General features: G+C 39.0%; 1 protein-coding gene across 1 annotated transcript in view; it reads left to right on the top strand.

Moving 5' to 3' along the window:
* Positions 1 to 18,980, top strand: part of snrnp200 (small nuclear ribonucleoprotein 200 (U5)) — a 94,945-nt gene that overhangs the window by 58,791 nt on the left and 17,174 nt on the right. Inside the window, exons 25-40 of the mRNA XM_053624787.1 lie at positions 81 to 187; positions 358 to 476; positions 589 to 743; positions 3,156 to 3,345; positions 3,428 to 3,601; positions 8,623 to 8,783; positions 11,380 to 11,607; positions 11,797 to 11,988; positions 12,185 to 12,363; positions 12,502 to 12,653; positions 17,098 to 17,206; positions 17,321 to 17,429; positions 17,531 to 17,720; positions 17,823 to 17,987; positions 18,357 to 18,478; positions 18,563 to 18,706. Of these exons, the coding sequence (XP_053480762.1) occupies positions 81 to 187; positions 358 to 476; positions 589 to 743; positions 3,156 to 3,345; positions 3,428 to 3,601; positions 8,623 to 8,783; positions 11,380 to 11,607; positions 11,797 to 11,988; positions 12,185 to 12,363; positions 12,502 to 12,653; positions 17,098 to 17,206; positions 17,321 to 17,429; positions 17,531 to 17,720; positions 17,823 to 17,987; positions 18,357 to 18,478; positions 18,563 to 18,706 (2,496 nt within the window). The remainder of the gene's footprint in view (positions 1 to 80; positions 188 to 357; positions 477 to 588; positions 744 to 3,155; positions 3,346 to 3,427; positions 3,602 to 8,622; positions 8,784 to 11,379; positions 11,608 to 11,796; positions 11,989 to 12,184; positions 12,364 to 12,501; positions 12,654 to 17,097; positions 17,207 to 17,320; positions 17,430 to 17,530; positions 17,721 to 17,822; positions 17,988 to 18,356; positions 18,479 to 18,562; positions 18,707 to 18,980) is intronic.

Here is an 18,980-nt window from a genome sequence, read left to right as displayed (position 1 = left end):
TTCTCATATGCTTTTTATGCTCCCGAAAGCACAGGACAGTACTGCAGTCCATAATGTTATTTTGTTCTATTTGTGTCCAGAGTGCAGGTCGGCTGATGAGGGCCATCTTTGAGATTGTTCTGAGCAGAGGTTGGGCACAGCTCACAGACAAGACCATGAACCTTTGCAAGATGATCGACAAAAGGATGTAAATCATTAAGAATGACTGTTTCTTGTATTTATTTATTTATTTATTTATTTTTAAAAATGTGTTATGAATCCATTTTCTGTGTAGGATGGGTTTATTACATTATCTCAGTATTGTCATTTCAAAGTGATCATTACATGCATGTCTAAATCTCCATGTTTCTGGCTCAGGTGGCAGTCTATGTCTCCTCTGCGACAGTTCCGCAAGCTTCCTGAAGAAGTTATCAAGAAAATTGAGAAAAAAAGTTTTCCATTTGAACGACTGTATGACCTAAACCACAATGAAGTTGGTTAGTGCTACATACATGGAGATCTACTTTTAGGAAGCTCAAGAGCATTTTACTTTTTGGCATAACTCATGACTTGCTTGCATTTTAAAATAAAAAATTTAATTCCCCTCAGGTGAATTGATTCGTATGCCCAAGATAGGGAAAACCATACACAAGTATGTGCATCAGTTCCCCAAACTGGACTTGGCAGTGCATCTGCAGCCCATCACCCGCTCCACACTTAAAGTGGAGCTCACAATCACACCAGACTTTCAATGGGATGAAAAGGTCAGTTGGTCAGCCTGGGTTATTATATTCTCCAAGGTGAATATTATATTAACATCCCCTATCTTGATTGTTAATTCTAAATGCTGTTTTGAGAGATGTTATTTGTTTAAAAAAGTTTGTTTTAAGTCGGACCTTAAAATGCCTTCAATAACAAATTTATCTATTCTGTACAATTTACAAATTAACCATCCGGGTTTAAACTGCAGGCTTCCACACAGTACGATTTCTATTCATAAGGCAAGGAGTCGATATTTGATTTCACTTTTGATAGCCAATCCAATTCAGTCCCCTGTGGCCAACTTTATTCAGAATCTGATGTAGGTTTATGGTTAGTTTGCAAATGATAAGTAGAGAAGGACTATTTTAAAAGTATCTTAGTAAATCAGCTTGGTAGCCTGTTAGATTATTTACACATTAGTGTAACACTCCGACCTCACCAAAACACATACAGTAGCAAGCAAAATTGTGCTCTTCTAGCAGACTCGGAAGTACATTAAAGAGTGTCCCAAAATGCATGAACAGCTGGTTCTCACCGTGCCCCTGATTTTTGGCTAGCTCAGAATAATCTGTGCTGGTTCCCCATCAAGACAGTTCACCAATTCCAAGGAAATCCATGTGTGTGGTGATTAATCCACGTTAGATATTTAGTCACAGAAGTCTCCCTGTTGGCATGTACATGAGCTCAATTTTCATTCCGGGATTCTGTGTAGTGCCAACTAGGGATGCATCGATACCAGATTTTTAAGATTGAGTACAAGCATGATACTTTCGCTGTAGTACTTACCGATACCAGGGTTTTTTTGTTTGTTTGTTTGTTACAAAGTACTGTGAGACACATGATTTGAAGAATACTATTAGTCAACATCAAATGTAGGACAGTTTGTGAACAGTGCAGCTAAGCACTAAAGACTCCATTTTAACTCATTTTTAGCTGTAACAATGTTAACCGAAAAACTATTTCTCAGGAAAAAAAAATTCTCAAAGTAACAGCTGTGTGGCAACAGCAATACTGCAATTGTAGGGAAGAATGTTCATTGGAATTCAGCTAACAAGGACATTCCACAGAGTAGTTATTTGAAGATAGTGGTTCCTAGAGTGAAACCTAGATGTCTGTACTAGGAATCCCTTTTTTAAAAAACAAGTGGCAGGTTCTTTTTGGTAAAGACCGGCATCTCTGCATGTTTGGCTGTAAGCCTGTTTCTTGTTTCATTAAGAATGTGTGACACAGAGCTAGGGTTAGGGTTCTTTCGCTTTGCACACTACTTCATGCAGCTAAACGATATTTTCGTCATATCTGAGCTAGAATTGGAAATCACATTTTGTTAACTGACCAGTCAAGGCTTGAAATTTGCGATGATTTTGGTCACATATGTTCCTAATCTGTGCGATCTCAAAATCTATTTGGGGAGCATTTGTGCGAGTGAAAAATTGTGGTTTTCATTTCTCTACATAATGTTCGCTAATTGCTGCATAGTATGTGCCTGCTGTGAGCTGATAAATGACCGGTCCACCATTCTATCCAACATTGCATAACCAATTAAACTTCATCTTTACATTCTTAACTTTTAATGCAGATTTTAGATTGGTTACCATTAGCAGTCAATCATTCCTAGGATTTGAATTTCGGCACGGGAGTGCGCGTAATTTAAACCATTCCCACAAAGCTTTGCTTTATAATGCGGGAAATTCCTGCACAAGTGAATTTGCATCATCTCTGATTAACCCAAAACATTAAGGTGTTGAAATCCAATGTTATCAATGACTGTTGTTGATCATCAAGAACAATATTGGGTGAGGTGCCTCTTATTTTCACTGCCCTGGGGTTATCTGATGACGTTTTTTTTCTCGCCTTGCTAATTTTTGTTGCAAAGTTGGTTGTGTGCTACAGCTAGCAGCAAATTCATTGTGCTCGATTTTAGGTTCAGCCTTCAGATTTTTGAAGAGGTTTCATGTATTGTATCTTCTCTTGATATTTTGGCAGAACACCATTTGTAGTCTATGCTTTGATTTGTGGTGTTAATCTTGAAGTACTTCCAAAACAGACAATTTGAGCTTTGTTGCTGCTGTTTCTTTATGCAACTATATCTGTGCACTGAGTGCTATACGTTCTATAAATAGTGTGGTATAGATTTTTGGTATCGACGCATTTTTACATGAGCACTGTGTCGGATCAGTACTGATACCAGTATCGGTAACGATGCATCCCTAGTGCCGACCAATTAAAAACGAGTCCTTTCATCTCACTCCTTGCTTAGGTGCCCACAGATCTCCATAGCATACAGTTGACCATAATCGATGACCTAGTGATTAGTTCGTATGCTGCATCAATTAATTTCAGTCATTGCCTTTTATGTTTATGCATTGATCTTGTCAGATTGTTGTACCCTTAGTTAACTTCTAACACTTTCTTAGATACATGGGTCATCAGAGGCATTCTGGATCTTGGTGGAAGATGTTGACAGTGAAGTGATCCTACACCATGAATATTTCCTGCTCAAGGCCAAGTATGCTCAGGACGAGCACCTGGTCACCTTTTTTGTGCCTGTGTTTGAGCCGCTGCCTCCACAGTACTTCATCAGAGTCACTTCAGATCGTTGGCTATGTAAGTTAGAAAAGCCTTTAATCCTGAACGAGTGAGTGTGAAGACACGTTGACTGTTTACACTTTTTCTCTCTCTCATCTAGCATGTGAGACCCAGCTGCCAGTGTCATTTCGCCACCTGATCTTGCCAGAAAAGTATCCACCTCCAACAGAGCTGCTGGACCTACAACCTCTTCCTGTATCTGCTCTCAGAAATGCTGCCTTTGAGTGCCTCTACCAAAACATGTTTCCTTTCTTCAACCCTATTCAGACCCAAGGTACTCATTTTTAAAAAATAATTTTTTAAACAATATGATTAATCAATTTCTTCTTGTGCATAAATATATGCAGTCTCCTGTTGTGTATGTAGAAACCACTAGTGGCAAAAAAGTGTAATAATCTGTAAACTGATAAGTGGGGTGGAAACTGCCTCATAATCATATCAGCATAATTGAGAGTAATTATGGATTTCAATGCTCACAGCAAGGTGCAGATAGGTGACGGAAGAAATGTGAAGTAAAATCGAATAAAAGACAGACCTCAGTATATTTTGTTTGTCCAGTCCAATTTTAACTGCTATATACTGAGGGATTTGACAGTCACATGTCAATAGAATGCACACATGTAGCTATAAAATCTAAAAAATAAATAATAATAGTTATTAGGGATGCACCGAATGTTTGGCAACCGAAATTATTCGGCCGAAAATAGCAAAAAAAAGCACTTTTGGTGTTCGGCTGAATAAGTGAAAAGGCAGAATAAATTTGACCAAACAATGACGTGTTTGACGCGCCCAGATAGCCTAGCAACCAGAGTGAGACGCGCGAATGTCACGACCTCCACTTCCGGCAGCGTGCTCGGAGAGATCAGGGGGCGCGCGCATGCATGATCTACGTGCACGAGTGGTCAGCAAGCGCATGCTCTTCGGATGTTGACAACCGTGACATTGTTTACTGTGGACTCGTGCGTTTGTTTTGTTTCTGTTCCGGAGTATTCTGTCACGTCGCGAGATGTGAGGGAGTAGAGTACGGGTGCAAGTGCAGGTAAAGAAGTATTTATTTAAGGGCAGGCAGACAAATCCAAATCGTAATCCAAAAAATGTAGTCAAGACAGGCAAAGGATCGGGCAATCGGCAAACAGGCGTAAACGAGGCAAAGCAGGAATCAAAGTCGCGGTCACAGAAAACAGGGTCAAAACACAAAACAAGAAACATGAACTAGTACTATGGACTGGGAGCAGAAAAACCAGCGGGGACTAAATGAACTAATCTATAGTTTAAACTAACTAAATTTATCAAGGAACATAACATTAACAACGTATCTAACTATACTATATCTACTATAATACTCCGCGAGGTGTACAGGGACGCGAGCAGTATACATCCCCAATATAATCAGCCGTATATAACCGAATATAACCATTTTTTGCACTCTTGTCAATGCACTTTTTTGTTGTAGGCTTCAGAGTGTTCCATTCTTTCAACTGTCAGTTATAGGCCTAACATAGGCTATTCAATTGGCGGGGCTCAAAGATGACCACATCAAAATATTTTTATTTTACTGATTTATTTATTTAAAGTTATATTGTGCCTTGTTGGTAGCCTATGCCTGCTGGAATGGAAAAAAAAAGTGTTAAATAAATATTTTGAAATTGTAGTTTTTGTAATTGATTTTTTTTCTTTGAAAAGCAAGACAAAATAGTAAAAAGCACATTTTGACTAATTCATGCAATGGTGAAAAAAATGGCAAAATAAATGGAACAAACGCGGAAAAACGTGTTCAGTATTCGTCCTTCAGCCAAGTTTTTCATTATTTTCGGCTTCGCCAAGAATTTTCGTTTCGGTGCACCCCTAATAATTATAATTTTTTCTTAGACCGGGCACTTATGGACATTCCAAATAAACCATTTTTTGTTTTACTCTGTGCAACTGTATCTGGTCATAAAATACTGCTTATATCGTATGACGTGTAATCAGCATTTAAACATAAACCCACACTACAGTTTGACAGCCAAGACAGCACTGCTTTGAAATCGTTAGATTGCTTGTTCAGTCACATTAGATAGAAGATAGAATTCTTGTCAGAAAGGGGCATTAATTATAGGGGCAGTGGTGGCTTGGCGGTTAAGGCTCTGGGTTACTGATCAGAAGGTCAGGGGTTCAAGCCCCAGCACTGCCAAGCTGCCACTGTTGGGCCCTTGAGCTCCAGGGGTGCTGTATCATGGCTGACCCTGCACTCTGACGCCAGCTTCCTGACATGCTGGGGTATATGAAGAAAAAAGAATTTCACTGTGCTGTAATGTGTATGTGATCAATAGAAAAACACTCATTAGACTCCTTTATGAATCAAAATGTCTTCCTTTTTCCAGCAGCTATGAGTATAGCTCCAGGTCATAGTGGTAGCATTAACAGAAAAATAAAAACTTCCAACCTAGACCACGTTTGACCTTACTTCGAATCCAAATACGATGTCGATATTTTGAGCACAGATACAAATAATGGCAATGCATTACTCCCTTACCCATGTCAGAGTTGTGCTGCTGCAGTTGGGTACAGACTGAAATATTGTCCATGTGCTGTTTACAAAATAAATGTTGGAATATGCCCACAAACTAGTGTTTGAAGCTAGAAACAATGATGGAAAAATGCTTTTATTTTTAAGTTGAATAGCACTTTCATTAACATGGATATGATGCTTCTGTGGTCTTTATAGATGGATAGACTGAGATAGATAGATGGACAGATAGAGTTTACGTTAGCCGGTAAATACCGGTTTTGGACCTTTTTAAAAATTCTAAATGTCCTACAAATAAAAAATGATCAGGCATAATGTCCGGTAAAAATATTAACGCGAAGCCGGTGTTAGACAATGTATGTTCACATTTTTTATATATATATATATATATGGCAGTTTAACGCTTTGCGGTGCCCGGTTTTTGTTTTGAATGTGTATTTTATTAGACCCTAGTTCCTGCTGTTCATTTTGAATAGTGTGGAAAAGAAAATGTAATAAATAAACTTTTATCTTTCATTTGACTTGATTGTTTTGTTATTATTATATCGTTGTGACACATCTGCGTTAGGTCAGGAATGAGGAAGTGGGAGGCAGGCTGTGTGTATGGGCCAGCAGCTTTGGGTAATGTTAATCAACCATCAGGTTATGTGATTTCAGTGGTTTTGTCCGTGACATGATAGCTGGTGCCAGATGGGTTTGAGTATTTCTATAACTTCTGATCTCCTGAGATTTTCTCACACAACAGTTTGTCAAAGAATCTCATTATCGATTAGGTGGTCTGCGCGCTGAACGGGGTGCATTTACTCATTACATTACTTCTGTTCTGAAAACACGCTTCAGAGAGTAAATACTAAAGTTGTCCAAAATGTGGCGCATGACGTCATATGCCCGTAATGCAACGCCGCTAGCCTGAATACCTGAGTCAACGACAATAAATTTCTTCACTTTACTGTTTGTCAACTTTACCTTTTATTCCCAACATGACCTCGGTCACCATCAGACGGAGGCATAATCATGTGGCTGAGGAAGAAAGTGTGACCTCAGAGTCCTCTAAGGCAGGAGAGCATTTTATATTCAACACCGCGGAGATCAAACTTTATAAAGCGGAGTTTGTGTAGCACGGAAGCACGACAGTGATGCTGTCGCGAGTTGCTTAAAAGGTTTAGTTTAATTTAAGTTTGTCATTATATGCTGTATCAATGTAACTTCTGTTTATTATAACGGAAGTGATCTGTTAGTAACGAGGCCGCGTTGCACCTCACACGCGGTGATGGAGTGGGAAACTCGAGTAAGATCTGTAATATCTAATTAAAACACTATGATCAAAAGTAAACAGAAGTAAAACAATATTCCTAACGGCAGCGAGTAGCAGAAACCACAAGGTGCAGTGAAAGTTTTTATTATTAATTTAGGATTGTAGTTTAATTCATAAGTATTTATGCATTGTTTTTTATGGATGCACAAAAAGCACTGAATTAATCTACAGCCCTAAATGAATAATATATATTCTGGTGCGTGTATTGGGTTCTTTTCAGTCTTGTATAATTGGACACATGGTTGTGTGAAATTTTTTAGTCTGAAGTTTGTATTTGTAGCACTTGGTTTGTGGATTTTATTTTAAATATACAAAAAAATTGTACTGAAAGTACACCCCCCAATCCGATTAATCGATAATGATGATAATAATTGGCCAACTAATTGATTATGAAAATAATCATTAGTTGCAGCCCTAGTTTAAGCAGGATGGTGCAATAAAGAAAAAAAACATCCAGTGAGCAGTGTTTGTGCAGATGGAAACACCTTGTTGAGTAGAGAGGTCAACAGAGAATGGCCAGACTGGTTTGAACTGACAAAGTCTACAGTAACTCAGGTAAACACTGTACAATTATGGTGAGCAGAAAAGCATCTCACAATGCACAACACATCAAACTTTGAGGCGGGTGGGCCACAACAGCAGACAATGTCAGGGTTCCACTTCTGTCATCCAAGAACAGAAAGCTGAGGATGCAGAGGGCACAGGCTCACCAAAACTGGGCAGTTTAAGGCACACAGATTTTAGGGTCAGTATTTGGTGCCAACAGCATGAATCCATGGACCCAACCTGCCTTGTCTCAACAGTTCAGGCTGGTGGAGGTGGTGTAATGGTGTTGGTGCCAAATTCTGACCCTACCATCTGTGTACCTCAGCAGAAATCGAGATTCATTAGACTGGGCTACTTTTTTTTCCCCAGTCTTCAACTGTCCAGTTTTGGTGAGTCTGTGCCCACTGCAGCCTCAGCTTTCTGTTGGCTGACAGAAATGGAAATGGTCTTATGCTGTTTTAGCTGATCCGCCTTGACATTCCCAGTGTTGTGCATTCTGAGATGCCTTTCTGCTCACCACTGTTGTAGAGTGGTTGTCTGAGTTATTGTAGCCTTTCTGCCCGCTTAATCAATGCTTTTTGTTTTCCGCACCATTTTCTGTAAATTCTAGAGACTGTTGTGTGTCGAGATCACTAGTTTCTGAAGTACTCAAACCAGCCCATCTAGCACTAACAACCATGCCACTGTTAAAGTCACTGAGATCACATTTTCCCCATTCTGATGTTTGATGTGAAAATTAACTGAAGCTCTTGACCTGTATCTGCATGATTTTATGCATGACTGACTGGACAACTGTCATAATAAATGTCACATAAATGAGCAGGTGTACAGGTGTTCCTATTAAAGTGGATGTTGAGTGTACATGTATGTCTTTTTTATTTATTTATTTATTTATTTATTTTTTTCTTCTTCTTCTTCCCCCCAGTGTTTAATGCTGTTTACAACAGTGATGATAACGTGTTTGTTGGAGCCCCCACTGGGAGTGGGAAGACCATCTGTGCAGAGTTTGCTATTCTCAGGATGCTGCTGCACAACTCAGAAGGCCGCTGCGTCTACATCACACCCATGGAGTCTCTAGCTGAACAGGTATGCAGACTTCCTAAACATACAGTTGTTTCAAAGTGTTAACACATCTTGGTCCAAGCTATAATCTAGAAGGTATAGTAAAGTATTGGCACAATTGAGCAGTATGTTTTTATCTTGTGGTAGACCAGTCGATTAGCCCAGTTGATTACAACCCCTGGCAAAAATTATGAAATCACCACACTTGGATGTTCTCGCAGACTTTTTACTTCACAGCAAATAAACGAATCACAGATATTACACAAAACAATCTTTGATTAATAGCTGAATGTTATGGCTTTGTGAAACATACCTCAAACAAATTAAATAATTTTCATTAATGACACATTTTTTTCCCAGATCAAGTAGAGGAGAAAATTATGGAATCAACAAAAAAAAATCACAATTAGTACTTTGTTGCTCCTCCTGTGGGTTTTTATTTTCTTCTTTTTTTTCCTTTTTTTTTCTCTTCTCTTTGAGTCATAGACTTCACTAATGAAAAGCAATTTTCTCCATCAAGTTGGTTCCCACTCTCTCAAATAGCAGTTGACAGATCAACTTTGCAGGATGGAGCCTTGTGATGGACTAAAATAAGATCTGGACTATTTGCTGGCCATATCACCGAGTTGATGGGCCTTTCCTGAAGAAAAGCTTTAACAATCTTTTCTCTGTGGCAAGATGCATTATTATCCTGCAAAATGACTTCCATCTATTTTCCATCGATGGAATGAGAAAAGTGTCAAAAATTTCAGTCAACACTTGTGCATTGACTGAGGCCCCTTGGTCCTTTACCTGACATGCAACTCCATGTCATAAATGAGTAGGGGAATTTGATTTTCTGCAGCCAATCCTCTTTGTGATTCATGACTGAATATCACATCCAATCATCCACACTCCATGATTGCTTCTCTTTAGTCAACTGTAATCTTGTTTTTACCCCAGCCCCCCCCGGCCAACTAATCGATTATGAAAATAATCGTTATTTGCAGCCCTAATTCCAACAGTTATGTTTTGCTGATTTAAGTTAAGTGATCTTGTCTTTTGAACCATGGCGCTGAACTTTTGCAAATTACAAATCCTTGCTGTGTATAAAACGAACAAGTTGTTTAGCCTCAATGGCTTTCCTCCTGAAATCTAAGAACAAGCTGACTGGTTTATTTTGAAACCTTGTGGAAAGCCTGAAATTGCTAGCTTTATGAACCCATTATCTACTGAGTAACAGCTGGTTAATACTGTGCATATTGACAGACCGCTCAAGCAAGGGTTGCACAGTATTGTTACTAGTTGATCAACAATTCCGCAACGTAGTCAACTAGTTGTCTTAAAGATATAGTTCACCCAAAATTAAAATTGTCATCAATAACTCGCCCTCATGTCATTCTAAACCCATAAAACTTTTGTTCATCTTTGGTGCCCAAATGAAAACTGGGAGATTTGTCCCTCCATTTACAGTCCAAGTAACCAAAACTTTGACACTGTACAAAAACTTGAGTCAGAGAGCAATCTTTGTAACCCAGATGTCTGTACAAAGGAGGACTTTCAGAGCTTGCCCCTTTTTTTTTTTTCTTTTTTTTTTTTTTTTTTAAATGTTTTAAAAAATTTTTTTTGTAATTTTAGTTTTTCTACATGCACAAAGCATTCATATCATGTCATAAAATTGGGATTAAACCACTGGAGTCACATGGATTACGTTTACATATGCCTTTATGAACTTTTTGGAGCTTGAAAGTCTTGGTTACTAGGACTGTAAACAGAGGGACTGAAATCTCCAAGGTTTCATTAAAACTGTCTTCATTTGTGTTCCGAAGATGAACGAAAGTCTTACGGGTTTGGAACGGCATGAGGGTGAGTAATTGACCAAATTTTCATATTTGGGTGAACATAAAACACCAGCTTCAGGACATGTATTAGTCTGTTTTATTTATGCAGCAAATAATACGTCAATCCACACTTTAAAAGTTGTACATGGGCTACAAATTGAATTTCCTTCATCAATGCTTTCTTAAGGAGAGTCTCAGAAGTATGTGCACAGAAGTGGCCCTATCCTAGTCTCACACATTTTGCTAATTTTTGTCTATTTTAACAGTGGATTTGTTAATACAGGGGTTGAACAGATCCAGCTCTTAGCTGCTTAGTTCAGGCCTGCCAACCTTTACGCCTTTTGTGTAGGAGCACGTTATATGATGCTACAAGTTATCCCTCAAAAATATGCAAATAATTCAGTCTTATTTTCCCAACAATAAATGCTAGATAAGAGAATGGACATGTTAACCTGTAATGATTGACAGTTGTGTTGGTGTTTTTGAATTTTCCGATATTTACTGACACCTCTGGAAGCCTTTCCTCCCATCTCTTGTAATCTTTCGGCTTGACTCAATTTTCCAGCATGAAAGATGCTCTGAAACAGCACCCTCTCTTTCTGTCACAGTACTGTAAATGCAGAATGTGTGCATTTATTTACAGGGTTTTACAGTAACCGTCCGCTGCTTGGGGAATGATGTGCTGCTTGTCCGTTTTCGTTAAGACACTAGAAATGCACACTTTCTTATTAATTTCTGTGCATAACATATATTTTTCCTAGAATAGAAAGTCAGTCATCTTTTCTACTGTTGGTATGTAGGTATTTGTGGATTGGCACCAGAAGTTTCAAGGTCTTCTGAATAAGAAGGTAGTCATACTCACTGGAGAGACCAGCACTGACCTCAAGCTACTGGGAAAAGGTGACATCATCATCAGCACCCCAGATAAGTGGGATATTTTGTCCCGCCGATGGAAACAGAGGAAGAATGTCCAGAATGTCAGTCTCTTCATTGTGGATGAGACTCATCTCATTGGTGGAGAGAATGGGGTAAGGCTCATTATATAAACAGGCCTGGTGTGTGTTTCCTCGGTTTGATGTTATTGCTATTTAATGATCAATATATAGTATAAATGCTGTAAAGGTGATTTTGTTTTGGAACATGTAGGCTATTTATTTTGGTGTGAAAATATGCATTGATTAATTCTAAAAAAATTTCCTCTTCCTCTGCGGTTTTAGCCTGTCCTAGAAGTAATCTGCTCAAGAATGAGGTACATCTCCTCTCAGATTGAGCGTCCCATCCGCATTGTGGCACTAAGCTCATCTCTGTCAAACGCTAAAGATGTGGCCCACTGGTTGGGTTGTAGCACCACTGCAACGTTCAACTTCCACCCAAATGTCAGGCCTGTGCCACTGGAGCTTCACATTCAGGTATAGGCCTCTGGCTCAAACACTGATTTGATTTAAAGATTGTTCAAAGTTGTACATATTTTAATACTTGAAATGTGAAGAAATATTCCATGCTTATTAATATGTATTATTTTATATATATATATATATATATATATATATATATATATATATATATATATATATAAAAAATATATTTCTTCCCAATCCCCCCCAGGGTTTCAACGTGAGTCACACACAAACCCGGCTTCTGTCTATGGCTAAACCTGTGTACCATACCATCATGAAGCATTCTCCATCCAAGCCATCTTTGGTGTTCGTACCTTCTCGGAGACAGACTCGCCTCACTGCCATTGACATATTAACTTTCTGTGCTGCTGATGTGGTTCCACAAAGGTGCAATGGTCTAGCCATCTCTTTGTTCATACTTGCCTTAACTTTGATATGATGTTTGATGCTAAGGCTAGATTTTAATGAAAGACCTGGAACATCTCCACTCCTCAGCTCTGATTGATTTTCAGTACTGCTCTGTAGGTTCCTACACTGCTCTGAGAAAGACTTGGCTCCAATCCTGGAGAAGCTGTCTGATGGTGCACTGAAAGAGACCCTCTCTAATGGTGTGGGTTATCTGCATGAAGGACTCTCAATTATGGAACGCAGGACAGTTGAACAGCTCTTTAACTCTGGTATGAAAAGATGTATTTTACCAAAACAAGTTAGCCTGTTTTATACTTAATGCCTGGTTGTGTGTGTGCGCAGAAGCAGTGGCAGCTTCAGTGGCATTGTTAGCAATACTTTGCCTGTGTACTTTATCTGGTGGATTAGAAGTGATATCCACTAGATGGCCAAATATCCATGTCCAAGTTGAACTTTTAAAATGTTTAGCAATTTCAAGCACAGATAAGTTAAACACACTGACAAGCTGTGTCTCTTTTAAAACCTTCTGACCATATCGTGAATGTTGTCGTTATCTCAGTCTCGGATTGATGATTGACATTACATTAGAAAGTATTAACTAAACTAAAAGGTCCAGATGAAGGATGAGAGGTTTTTCAGTTGTTTTTCAACTGTTTAAACACATCATGAGAACAGAAACAAGGAAGCTCTTTAAGGTTATGCATGAAATGTACACTCGCCTAACAATATTAATACTGGGTAGAGCCTCACTTTACTCTCAAATGTTTCCAACATCTTGTGGAAACCATGTCACGAAGAATTGAGGATGGTTTTTTTTTTTTTTTTTCCCCCAATTCTGATCCATGTTGACATGCTTGCATAACCCAATTCCTGCAGATTTTTCAGGTGCATTTTCATTCTGTGAATCTCCTCTTCTACCACATACCAAAGGTCTTCTATTGGATTCAGATACAGTGACTGGGAAGACCACTGAAGAACATTGATCTCATTGTCATGTTCTTGAAACGAGTTTGAGACAACTTTAGCAACAATGCTCATAGGCTGTGGCATTCAAGTGATAATTGATTGGTATTAATGGACCCAAAATGTACCAAGAAAATATTGCTCACACCATTACACAACCTCCACTAGCCTCGACTGTTGTCACATCAGAAATTGAGCCCTCAGATCAAGCTATGTTTTTTTTTTTTTTTTTCCATTTTTCAACTGTCCAATTTTGCTGAGCCTGGGCCCACTGTAGCCTCAGCTTTCTATTCTTGGTTGACAAGTGTTACAGGGTGGTTATCTAAGGTAGCTGTAGCCTTTCTGTTAACTCAGACCAGTCTGACCATTTTCCATTGACCCCTCTCATCAACAAGGCATTTCCATCCTCAGAGATACTGCTCACTGAATGTTTTTTCTACATTGAACCATTTTGTACAAACTCTAGAGACTGTTGTGAGAAATTCCCACACACGGTCAATATCATGGAGACCCATATCCGCATGATTTTATGCACTGCACTGCTGCCACACAATTGGCAGATGAGATAATTGCACGAATGAGTCGGTGTACGGCTGTTCCTAATAAAGTGCTTGAATGAGTGTGTGAGACCATTTGTATTGAAATCCATCTTTACGCGAGTTGTGACGAATTGCGAGAATTTGGTCTGCTTCAGCTACCACAAGTCCAACACAGTGCTCTGGCTCCTACTTCACATAGACAGGAGTTTGGAAGGGCCCCGTGCAATCAAGTGTTCGGTCAAGACTTGCCCTGGGTTGTATCTTTTGGTTATATCTGCCATATTGTCTCTCTTCTCAGAACAATTCAGCAATGTAAGCACTGTATGTGGTCGCTTGAATATACCATCCCTCTATCCCTCGTACATATCTGCAGGATGTCTGTGGCTCTGTGCATGCCCTTGTTAGTGTCTGAGATGGGTGTGGAGTCCTGGCTAACATAGTTCTGGCAATCAAACAAACTCCTAAAAGAAGGATGCTGGAACAGGATTAAGATCTTGATTCAGTAACTGGACATTATTTTTCTTTACTATGCATTAAGTGGCAGAGATTCATAATTTTGGAATCAGAGAAAATGGGCAAGCATAAGGATCTGAGCGACTTTGACAAATTGTGATGGTTTGTTAGACGACTGGGTCAGAGCATCTTTAAAATATCAGGTCTTGTTCCCGGTATGCAGTGGTTAATACCTACCAAAAGTGGTCCAAAGTAAGACAACCACTGAACCGGCAGCATGGTCAGGAGCGCCCAAGGTTCATTGATGAATATGGGGAGGGAAGGCTAGCCGGTCTGGTCCGAGCCCACAGAAGAGCTACTGTAGCACAAATTGCTGAAAAGGTTAATGCTTGCTATGATTGAAAGGTGTTGGAACACACAGTGCATTGCTGCTTGTTGCATATGTGGCTGCTTAGCCGCAGACCTGTCAGAGTGCCTATGCTGACCCCTGTCCACTGCCGAAAGTGCCTACAATGGGCACATGAGCATCAGAACTGGACCATGTGGCAGTGACGAATCACATTTTCTTTCACATGTGGATGTGTAAGAAAATGTGCATGTGCGTCACTTACCTGGGAAAGAGATGGCATCAGGATGCATTATGGGAAGAAAGCAAGCTGTCAGAGGCAGTACCATGCTCTGGGCAATGTTCTGCTGGGAAACCTTGGGTCCTGGCATTCATGTGGATGTTAATTTGACACGTTTCACCTACCTAAACATTGTTGCAGACCAAGTACACCCCTTCATGGCAGTGGTATTCCCTAATGGCAGTGGCCTCTTTTAGCAGGATAATGCACCCTGCCACACTGCCAAACCTGTATTGTTTGCGATTGTTTGATATCCATGAGAGCAGAGTGCTTTTGTGAATTTTGATCAAAAGGTTAAACAAAGAATTTTTCACAGGCTTATTTGCTCATCTTTACCATGTGTGCCAATATTAGTGGAGGACACTGGATCTGCTACACTAGTAGTTGGACACCAGCACCATGGCATCTGCATTCCAGGACAAAGATCCATTATTACAGCCAATAATAAGGACCCCCCCCCCCCCCCCCCCCATGTATTTTAGACAGTGTCATTTCTTTCTTTATTATTATTTATTTTATTTATTTTTTTTAACAGAAACAGCACTAGAACATTCCTTTTTGTTAGTTACCAGGCCATTGTGGGCTTTCTGTTAATGAGCAGGCACACATGGCTGCTAAAAAGGCACTTTGGATGAAAAACTGCGAGTACCTTATCCCACCATCAGACTGCAGACTGAACTACTATATAAGCTAGTGGCAAGTGAACTGGGATGAATATGAGGATGACAAACTTAATGAAATCAATCCTTTTATTGGCAGAAAAAAAATTGTTAGAATCAGACATGATGTCGCGTAGGTCATTCAAGACTCACAGGTTTTTATTAATGGATGAAGAGGCACCAATTTGTCAGTCATGTAGGATGGCTTCTGACTAAAAGCAGAACAGTTCAATAAAATCTGCTTCAAAATGTCCTCAGACAATCATATTATTCTGTAAGGACTTTTAATCAGGTATTTGATAAGGTAAGGCCTGAAAGAATATTAGAATTTTTATCCCAAATTAACTTGAAACAACTCAGACTTTTAACTTGCTCAATATGGAATATTTTATACTTTAAAATTTTGACTTAAATTTAAAATGTCTATCGAATTGTGTTTTAATGTATTTGTAGGCCTATTTAGTCTTTTGTGTGATTTATTTTTATTCATTTATTTATAACCTTGCTTCTGCCATGAACATCACCCTTGATGCTGACATGGTGTTAAAAATGAAGCTGCTGTCTTAATGACCTGGACAAACTTTCCAAGGTCATTGCAAAAGCAAGTTCCAAATGCCAAAATCCTCTTTAAATGGACATTTAAAATATATAACCAAATTGAAACCTGCATGTTCATTGTGTCCTAGTTGCAATATAATGATAATCATGGATGCTGATATTAGCCCCCTTTATTATTAACCCCAAAGAAATTCCTAACCCAAAAACCAAACTCGTGTTTAATGTGTGCTTTGTGTCCTGTCTGTTGTATTAACACCCTCTACAGGACAGTTTGGCAAAAGCATTTAGCTTGGCACCTACTATGGTGGAGTGTGGAGCAGATTTCCTCATCGTGGTGTTATATCCCATTATATAATCTTTTATAGCAACTTGAGTTGAAAACTGTGGAACAATTTTTTTTTTTTTTTTTTTTTTTTTTTTTTTTAATAAAAGACACTAGTGAGTTAATGAGCAAGAGGTGAGTGTAATTAGTCATTTAAAGGGGGTTATAGTAATAGATTGGATTTCCAGTAGCTCGCGTGCTAGACTAATTTTACTATTTACTATGGCCAGAAATGTAAATTCACCTACAACTACTAATTGAATGCTGATGTCAAAGCAGATAAAAAAAAAAAAATTAAATAAATAAAGTGCTTCTTTCTGCTACCTGAAGCTCGTACAGAAATGCAGTGCCCAGTGTGAATTTGGGGTTCTATTTGTAGAATGCTCCGTTCATGTGGAGTTTCATCTGTCTAAACGGCAAAATCTGTGGCATAGAGCTTGTTAGAGCAATACATTCCTCTGGTGTTTCATAAGTGAAGGAGCTGGTATTGCATTAGCAGTTTTTGGTTAAGACTTGCTGAGACAGTGCTGGTCTATAAAACTTAGCATTCCTTTTTGACTCTCTTCTCTATCACATGTTTTCTTGTACAAAAGGTGCCATTCAGGTTGTGGTGGCCTCTCGTTCTCTTTGCTGGGGAACCAACATCTCTGCCCACTTGGTCATCGTCATGGACACACAGTATTACAACGGGAAAATTCATGCGTATGTGTTTATGGAAGTTGAATTCTGCAAGATATTTAGTATTCATCATAAATCTCAATTCTGTGTGTATTGATTATGAAGTTTATTGTTGGCCTTTTTGTTTCGCTTTCTTAGTTATGTAGATTACCCAATCTATGATGTGCTGCAAATGGTGGGGAAGGCCAATCGTCCCCTACAGGATGATGAGGGCTGCTGTGTCATTATGTGCCAGGGCTCTAAAAAGGTATAACATACAAGTTACGTATAATCTTTCAAGGTATAAACTTTTTTCCCCATTGTTTCTTCATAATCTTCATTAATGTTCTCTCTAATGTTCTATGTAAGGACTTCTTCAAGAAGTTCCTTTATGAGCCTTTGCCAGTTGAATCTCATTTGGACCACCGTCTTCATGACCACTTCAATGCTGAGATAGTCACCAAGACGGTGGAAAACAAGCAGGATGCCGTGGACTATCTAACGTGGACCTTCCTTTACCGCCGAATGACCCAGAACCCCAACTACTATAATCTTCAGGGTAAGACAGTGCTGTGGGCTCCCAAGAAGTCTAATCAACCATTTAACTGTGATACTTTTATTCACATCGTATATTCATTTTTGACTGCCCTATACATGGCAGGTATGTCTCATCGTCATCTGTCAGACCACCTGTCGGAATTGGTGGAGAACACACTGCAGGATCTGGAGCAGTCCAAGTGCATCAGCATTGAGGATGAGATGGATGTTGCCCCTCTCAATCTGGGCATGATTGCAGCATACTACTACATTAACTATACTACCATTGGTGAGATAACAATTTAGACAGTTTTAAACAGTGGTCTGAGTACTGTCTTTGCTTATTATATTTCCCATTTGTGTGGTTCCTTAGGTCCTGGCCACACATACACGGATATTATTGAAACAATCTCTGCATTTGGCTTCTCATCCACACACACACACACACACACACACACACACACACAAAATAGTGTTTTGGTTCAGTGAAAACAAAGGACAGGAAAACACTGTGAATCTGTGCAGGTTTTTTTCTTCCACCAGTAATGTGTATAATGTCCATGCACTGCAGATGAATATTTGAAAATCAGAATGCTTTCAGAAATTGTTTGCATTTTTGTTTTTCAAGAATATTCAGAAATTTTCATTGTTTCTTCAGAATTATTCAGCATGTCTCTGAATGCCAAGACTAAAATCCGTGGTCTGCTTGAGATCATCTCCAATGCCGCTGAGTACAAGAATATACCAATCAGACATCATGAAGACACCCTGCTCCATCAGGTCATTTATATACTCAAATTCAAAAACATTTTAGTAGAGGCCATTTGGCTTCAGTGATTAATATATGTATTTTATTCTGTATAGCTAGCCCAGAAGGTGCCTCACAAACTGAGCAACCCCAAGTTTAATGACCCCCATGTGAAGACCAACCTGCTGTTACAGGCCCATTTGTCCCGTATGCAGCTGAGTGCAGAGCTTCAGTCTGACACTGAAGAGATCCTCAGCAAGGTGAGCAAAATAGGTACTTAATCCTTATTGCAACAGACTTTTCAGAACTTTTGCAATTAGTTGGGACTCTTCTTTTATTATTATTTATATTTATTTATGTTTATTTTTGTATACAGCTTTTTATCAAAATGAAATGGTGAGATAAGGGCAAAGGCATTGAGTATTCCTAACAATTATTCTAATCATAGTTTGATCTATTTTTTCCCCCTCCGATTACTTAATTAGTAGCATTATTTTTGAAAATTCTCAACCCCGGTCTAGGGTTGAGGTGTAA

This window comes from Ictalurus furcatus, chromosome 5 (assembly GCF_023375685.1).
Source record: "Ictalurus furcatus strain D&B chromosome 5, Billie_1.0, whole genome shotgun sequence".
Taxonomy (NCBI): domain Eukaryota; kingdom Metazoa; phylum Chordata; class Actinopteri; order Siluriformes; family Ictaluridae; genus Ictalurus; species Ictalurus furcatus.
This window is presented reverse-complemented; position numbering and strand designations above follow the sequence as displayed.